We start from the raw sequence: 8,915 nt of genomic DNA on the forward strand, positions 1-8,915 counted from the left end.
GTGGTCTGGGGAATAGGGATATAAGTCTCTGATTCATTACCACAGTGGATAGGGGTAACGCTCTACTTAAGAATGTGAACCACCAATAAAGAAGAATTGATGAATAGAATGATTGATTTAAAACTTGGCGCATCAGTAAAACAAATGTGTATTGATTAAAAATCATTTGAAGGAAGTTGTGAATAAATTATGCAAAGGTTGTAATTCCGGCCTCTTTGATATTTATTTATTTATATATTTTTAATAAAAATGGTCAAACGCAATGCGTCAAACGCAGGTTAATAAAACTAGTTCAGGTAAAATGAGTTTGTGTTAACGCGTTATTAATGCTTTCATTTGTACAGCCCTGTTTTTTTTATACATTTTGCTGGCCCTAAAGTCAGCCAGATGAGGGTCTCTGGGGCTTCCTCTAGCCGTACAGTGTAAAATTATTACGTGATCAATACTCTGCAAAAAGTAAAATAATGTTCACCTCCACTCTCCCTGACAGCTGTTCTCTCAACAGCTGGCATCATATAAGAAAGAACTGTAATGTTGTATTATTCTCATAGTAGTAAACAGTTCCAGGAATTTTACAAACATACTGTATTTATGTACAGAATACATGTTTGCGGTGAAATGTAAACCTGATCGGCTGCTCAGCCTCATTGGCTGCTAAAGTTGACATACCCTATGTGATGCATTGTATAGTTTTTGAAATTGCTAATGTTTATAACACACATCAAACAGGCAAATAATCCAATCCCTGACCATGTGACCGACATTATCCCACTCTCCGGGTTTTAATTCCGACTTTATTTAGCCACATATGTTTTTATTCGCCCCATCTCCACCCCTGTTTCCAACCGTTTCTTGTCATTGGTTATTCCCTCATGCACATTTATTTTATACACTCCTATCCACCAGTATTGCCAAGCTGCCTCTCTTGGGCCATTAAGCATGGCTCTTAACCCTGTGTGGTCCAAGGGTGCTGTATCATGGCTGACCCTGCGCACCGACCACAACTTCCTAACACTGAAAGACTTTAACTGTGCTGTAATGTACATTTACCTACACCTTTACTTTAATTCCATGTGTAGATTTCCGTTTGTAGGTTTTTCGTTTTTAGCAGTCATTTTTTGTGTTAATTGCGATTGCCTGACCCTTTGCCTGTTCTACGTGCAGGATTCTGCCTCGCAATGTGGATTTTTTTTGGCTTTTATAATAATAAAACCTCCTTTTCCTGCATTCCTGCTGTACCTCTCTTACATGACTATGTAGAGAACTGGTGTGAAAAATATACTGTTCGAATTGGATAAATTGGTTCAGCAATCCAGGACAAAAAGTGTGGGTTGAACTAAAAAGAAAAACTCGATATATAGGTGTGTTATCCAGACCGTTTTATACCGAATGCAAGGATAGAAGGTACAAAGAGATGATTCAAGCATTTAATTTTATACACACAAATTCATATAATTTACTATATTATAATACACAACTCTGGTGTGTGCAGGGATTTCCAGGTGGAAAAGGAGGCAGAGGAGAAAAGGTAAAACTTGCAGGCTTTTATTAACGGTTTTGTTCGGATTAATGTTCAGAAGCGATAACAAACCACTGTGTTCATATCTTCAGGGTGAAGCAGGACCTTCTGGAGATAAAGGAGAGAAGGTACATTCAGTTGGTGTTCAATAGATAAACGTTTGTTCTGGCAGTATGAGCAACTTCTTATGTTAATTTAACGTTTTTTTTCATTTGTCTTTTGTAGGGAGAAACTCTCTTGGTGGGTGGGCCTTCTGGGGAGAAAGGAAACAAGGGTGAAACAGTGAGTTGGTATTTCTCACTATATTGTACAGCTTGTAAAAGATAGATAAGATAAAAAAAGTCTTCAATAAAGATTAATACAGAATTTAAAATTAAAATCGTACAAAAAATTGAAGTAAATATATGAAGGTGAGTCAAACGTGGCACATATTTGAGACATTTATTTTTCAAACAAAGCATAAAAAAGGTTTATACTTAACCCTCATATTTAATATTGACTTTTGTAGCAAATGTATGATGGCGTTTTAGGGCCATTATGGGATAAAAAAAAAAAAAAATGAGTTGGAAGGGAAGGAGTGGGGAATTTCCGATTTTAAACCTCAGAATATTGCGAGAAAAAAAATGTACATTCATGAGAGATTTTCAAGTTTAAAACTAAAAGATTACAAAAAAACCCCACAAATTGTCGAGAAGAAAATAGAAATGTTTAAGTTTAAAATTCCAGTATGATCTGGTGATTCTGGACTAAAATAACAACTATTTCCTTGTTGCTAAATCCAAGGGAAAAGTAAAGTTTGATTAGATCTTCCACTCCAGGCATAATGCAAAACAATGGATATCTGAGTAGCATGATTTTGTATTTATATGAAATTTGAATGCTTTAAATTAAGATTCCCTTTATAACTGAAGTTATTAGATGCTTTTGAAGTGTTAATAATTGCTTGTTTGTTTCAACATTTACTAATACGTTTTCAGATTAAGTTCATTTTCATTTTAACTGCTATGAACTAACATGAATGAGGTACAGAGCACAGTCTCACGTGGACCTTCTCAGCCATTCCTGCTTAGACGCAACCCGGAAAAACTATCAGTATGTATTTTTGCTGATAGCCGATAGTTCAAGCCAATAGTTCAATCAACTATCGGCTGATATTTATTGACAAAACCCATGAATCAGTTGATCTTTAACACATACAAATGTATAATCCAGAACTTTGAAGCTTTTATAGCTTTTATAGTTGCTTGTTTGTTACTTAGTAAGGATGGTTGTGTATTCCCTATACCTCTGAATTTCTGAATATACAGTATTAACTTCCTGTCCTGGATGTTAATTCGAGGAGTAAAAGGCAGACATGTTTTCACAGGGAGAACGAGGTGCAAAGGGATTACAAGGTGAAAAGGGCACTAAAGGTCAAGAGGGACCACCAGGGGTACAGGTGAGACACGTCTGTGTACATATATGCTTAAAAAAACAGTGTGTATTTATATATTTTGTGGTGTAATATTTCTTCTGGCTTTGTGTAGGGTCTGCGTGGAGAGGCCGGTGAGAGGGGGGCACCTGGGTTTCAGGGTGCCCGTGGTCCAGGAGGACAGAAGGTATGATCTGAGCAATTATCAATAATGAATAATTCAATTAATAATAAATTGTAAATCACTGGACAGAAGGTCTGTGTATCCAAAAGAGCAAAGTCATCAGCGGGTGCATCCATTGTCTGAAAAATGGTGCTGTATGAGAGCGATGGTGCAACATAAGCACATTGTAGAAGTTTTTAAAAGTTAAATAAAATAACAGTAAATCACAGGTTCACATTCAATGCACTCATTCTATGACTCAAATCAAACACACCTGATTATAGGCTAAATGAAAATAATGTATTAATTATATATGATGTAATATAATATAATAATGCAGATATGCTGCATTTTTTGTAAGGAGATGTTTACTGAACATCAAAAGAAGGAGTCGTCTGCATCCGTAACCGTGACGATTATATGAGGAGTTTTTAAATGACGAGCTGTTTTTCATTACACTAATTTTCAAACGAAGAACAGCTGCTATATTGTAAGGGATGACAGGATAGACAGAAAAAATGTGTGAAATATAATGATTAAGTAATATATAGATAGAGAACTACACTATATTGACAAAGTATTAGGGACACCAGAATTTCCAGCCATAGGATGTCATTAGGTGCAGTAGCATGATTTTTTCGCTTGAACTAGGAGAACCAAACCTGTTCCAACATACACAAAAGCCAGCTCCATGAAGATCTGCTTTACAACTATACTGAACACCTTTGGGATGAATGTAAACGCTGACTGTACCCCAGGCCTCCTTACCTCACCTACATCACCACCTGAATTTACTCACATTGAATAAGCACAAATCTCCACAACCACACTCTAAAAACTAGTGGAACCCCTTTCCAGAAGAGTGGAGGTTATTATAAAAGCAATTATCGCTTAAATGTTGGGTGAGATGTTCAAAAAGCTCATATAAATCTTGTGCTCATGTGTCCACAAACTTTCCCATATAGTGTGTATAATCCATTAATGCTTACCCTTAGCTAAAACATGAGATTTCACACATAAGGACACAAAGGAGCTGTTCTAAAGCGCATAAAACGTCCCCACAGTGGAGATTTAAATTAGAGTGACATTCAGGTGCCCATGAACTCTCACCAGAGAGCGTATATTCTCCATGGCTTTAAGAACACGTCGCGTACATAAGCTTGTCAAAGTCACTAAAGAGAAACCGAGAGGGATCTTTAAAAATGTGCTCCGCTTTTCCGCCTGTTAAAAACCTCATTAATCTTCTGGAAGACGCAGCCCCAGTGCTTTCGCTGTAATTACTTCTGCCACTCTGACAGCCCTGGACTGTTTTCATTTTTCCTGTTTTTAACCCAATAAAAGACAAGTAATAAATCGATGTGCAAATTAGTGCTGTCTAAAAGGAATAAAAGATGTGCGGCTGGACGAAGTTGGTTCTTTTGTGATAAAAGCCACTCTGTTGATGAGTATTACACAGTCCATGCAGTTTTACTCAGTATAAAAATATACAATCTGTTATAAATAAAATAGCCTTGGATTTAGTCTGTGTAGTTCGCCTTCATTCGTCTGCTGCTTGATTCGTAATTCTTCTTCTTCTTCTCCTTCTTCTTCTCCTTCTTCTTCTTCTTCTTTCGGCTGCTCCCATTAGGGGGCGCCACAGCAGATCATCCATCTCCATACCCCCTGTCCTCTACATCTGCCTCTTTTAACCCATCTACCTGCATGTCTTCCCTCACCACATCCATAAACCTCCTCCTTGGTCTTCCTCTTTTCCTCCTTCCTGGTGTCTCCATCCTCAGCATTCTCTTACCGATATACCCCATGTCCCTCCTCTGCACATGTCCAAACCAATTTAATCTCACCTCCCTCACCTTGTCTCCAAAACGTCCTACGTGCGCTGTCCCTCTAATAAACTTATTTCTAATCCTGTCCATCATCATCACTCCCAGTGAAAACCTCAACATCTTCAGCTCTGCTACCTCCAGCTCCACCTCCTGTCTTTTACTCAATGCCACTGTCTCTAAACCATACAACATCTCAGGTCTCACCACAGTCCTATAAACTTTCCCTTTCACTCTCACAGACACTCTTCTATCACAAATCACTCCTGCTATCACTCTTCTCCACCCACTCCACCCTGCCTGCACTCTTTTCTTCACTTCTCTAACACACACTCCATTACTTACTGTCTGATTCGTAATTAAATAAACAAAACGTTGATTGCGACGCTTTCGTTCCCCTTTAGATTTTTTTGCTTTTTTATTGTTTTTGAGCCACACAATAGAGAAAATTACAGTTAAGACCTTGATATTGTTTGTGAGACACGGCTATCATTTTGATTCAACACCACACACACACACACACACACACACACTGTGTATACATTTCTGGCCTGATACAGTGTTGATGTTTTCAGGGAGAAGCGGGAATGCCAGGAGTTCCAGGAGAATCTGTAAGTGTTGTTCATTTCCAATTTCTTTCTCATTAACCCAATGATCCCACTTCCACCTTCTATTTTATGTGTGTATGTGTGTGTGTTCTCCAGGGCACACCTGGAAAAGATGGGCTCTCTGGCATGAGAGGTGAGAAGGGAGAGATCGGATTCACCGGCATGCGAGGACCCAAGGTGTGTGATCACTTCAGCGCCTGTATTACTGCTTCAGTGTGTGTGTCGTTTAACAGACACTAAAACAGATAGTAGGCATATGGATCGCAGAGCATGTGTGTGTGAGGGTGTGTGTCTGGGGTGGGGGTGTTGTGTGTGTGTGTGTGTGTGTGTGTGTGTGTGTGTGTGTGTGTGTGTGTGTGTGTTTGTGTGTGTGTGTGTGTGTGTGGATGCATTGCATGGAAACACAGTTTCTAAAAGACTTTCAGCAGTGTATGAATCACTTCACTCCATATGGCAGTATATCACAGCTTCCCATTTCACCTAAATAAACACACACTCAGCACACGGATACACACTCTGATACACACTTAGATACACACTCAGATACACACTCTGATACACACTCTGATACATATTCAGATACACTCCCAGATACACACTCTGATACACACTCATATACACACTCTGATACATATTCAGATACACACTCATATACACACTCAGATACACTCTCATAAACACACTCAGATACACACTCAGATATACACTCAGATACATATTCAGATACACACTCAGATACACACTCAGATACACACTCAGATACATATTCAGATACACACTCAGATACACACTCAGATACACACTCAGATACACTCTCATAAACACACTCAGATACACACTCAGATACATATTCAGATACACACTCAGATACACACTCAGATACACTCTCATCAACACACTCAAATACACACTCATATACACACTCAGATACACTCTCATATACACACTCAGATACACACTCAGATACATATTCAGATACACTCCCAGATACACACTCAGATACACACTCTGATACACACTCTGATACATATTCAGATACACTCCCAGATACACACTCAGATACACACTCTGATACACACTTAGATACACACTCAGATACATATTCAGATACACTCCCAGATACACACTCAGATACACACTGATACACACTCTGATACACACTCTGATACATATTCAGATACACTCCCAGATACACACTCTGATACACACTCATATACACACTCTGATACATATTCAGATACACACTCATATACACACTCAGATACACTCTCATAAACACACTCAGATATACACTCAGATACATATTCAGATACACACTCAGATACACACTCAGATACACACTCAGATACATATTCAGATACACACTCAGATACACACTCAGATACACACTCAGATACACTCTCATAAACACACTCAGATACACACTCAGATACATATTCAGATACACACTCAGATACACACTCAGATACACTCTCATCAACACACTCAAATACACACTCATATACACACTCAGATACACTCTCATACACACTCAGATACACACTCAGATACATATTCAGATACACTCCCAGATACACACTCAGATACACACTCTGATACACACTCTGATACATATTCAGATACACTCCCAGATACACACTCAGATACACACTCTGATACACACTCAGATACATATTCATATACACACTCAGATACACACTCATATACACACTCATATACACACTCAGATACACTCATATACACACTCATATACACACTCATATACACACTCAGATACACACTGATACACACTCAGATACATATTCAGATACACTCCCAGATACACACTCAGATACACACTCTGATACACACTCTGATACATATTCAGATACACTCCCAGATACACACTCAGATACACACTCTGATACACACTCAGATACATATTCATATACACACTCAGATACACACTCAGATACATATTCAGATACACTCCCAGATACACACTCAGATACACACTCTGATACACACTCTGATACATATTCAGATACACTCCCAGATACACACTCAGATACACACTCTGATACACACTCAGATACATATTCAGATACATATTCAGATACACACTCAGATACACACTCAGATACACTCTCATATACACACTCAGATACACACTCAGATACATATTCAGATACACTCCCAGATACACACTCAGATACACACTCTGATACATATTCAGATACACTCCCAGATACACACTCTGATACACACTCAGATACATATTCAGATACACACTCAGATACACACTCAGATACACACTCAGATACATATTCAGATACACACTCTGATACACTCTCATATACACTCTCAGATACACTCTTAGATACACTCTCAGATACAGTCTCAGATACACACTCAGATACACACTCAGATACACACTCAGATACACTCTCATACACACTCAGATACACACTCAGATACACACTCAAATAAACACTCAGATACACACATTTAGATACACTCTCATATACACACTCAGATACACACTCAGATACACACTCAGATATACACTCAGATACATATTCAGATACACACTCTAATACACACGCAGATACACTCTCATATACACACTCAGATACACACTCAGATACATATTTAGATACACACTCAGATATACACTCAGATACATATTCAGATACACACTCTGATACACACGCAGATACACTCTCAGATACACACTCAGATACACACTCACATACACACTCAGATACGTATTCAGATACACACTCAGATACACACTCACATACACACTCAGATACGTATTCAGATACACACTCAGATACACACTCAGATACATATTTAGATACACACTCAGATACACACTCAGATACACTCTCACATACATTTTCACATACACACTCAAATACACTCTCAGATACACACTCATATACACATTCTGATACACTCTCAGATACACACTCACATACACACTCAGATCTCCAAATCTATTGAACCTTGATGAATGTGAACACTGATTGCACTCCAGGCCTCCTTACCTCACCTACATCAGTACCTGACTTAACTAACACTCTTGAATGAATCTCCACAAATCTCTACAATCACACACCAAAAAATATAGTGGAACATCTTTGAGAAGATTGGAGGAACTGGATGTTTAAAAAGAAGCACAAACCATCTTATGGTCGGGTTTCGAACAGAATTATTGGTCATATAGTGTAATATTTTGTGTTCATACTGTAGTAATAACAGATTTTCTTTTAGACACAATAACGCTTTTTCTTTTCTAATACCGATATCAAAATATCAGATATTTCTGATTTCTTTTTCATATTTTAATTCTAATGTTTGTGTTTTTTAGCTTGCAGACAGATATACATATTATACCATATTCTTCACC

General features: G+C 38.1%; 1 protein-coding gene across 2 annotated transcripts in view; it reads left to right on the plus strand.

Moving 5' to 3' along the window:
• The window catches only part of col7a1 (collagen, type VII, alpha 1), a 133,507-nt gene that overhangs the window by 113,522 nt on the left and 11,070 nt on the right, over positions 1–8,915 (plus strand). For both annotated transcript variants that reach the window (XM_046848459.1, XM_046848451.1), the window contains exons 101-107: positions 1,493–1,528; positions 1,612–1,647; positions 1,745–1,801; positions 2,886–2,957; positions 3,046–3,117; positions 5,489–5,524; positions 5,618–5,698. In XM_046848459.1, the coding sequence (XP_046704415.1) occupies positions 1,493–1,528; positions 1,612–1,647; positions 1,745–1,801; positions 2,886–2,957; positions 3,046–3,117; positions 5,489–5,524; positions 5,618–5,698 (390 nt within the window). The remainder of the gene's footprint in view (positions 1–1,492; positions 1,529–1,611; positions 1,648–1,744; positions 1,802–2,885; positions 2,958–3,045; positions 3,118–5,488; positions 5,525–5,617; positions 5,699–8,915) is intronic.

Source organism: Silurus meridionalis, chromosome 1 (assembly GCF_014805685.1).
Source record: "Silurus meridionalis isolate SWU-2019-XX chromosome 1, ASM1480568v1, whole genome shotgun sequence".
Classification (NCBI taxonomy): domain Eukaryota; kingdom Metazoa; phylum Chordata; class Actinopteri; order Siluriformes; family Siluridae; genus Silurus; species Silurus meridionalis.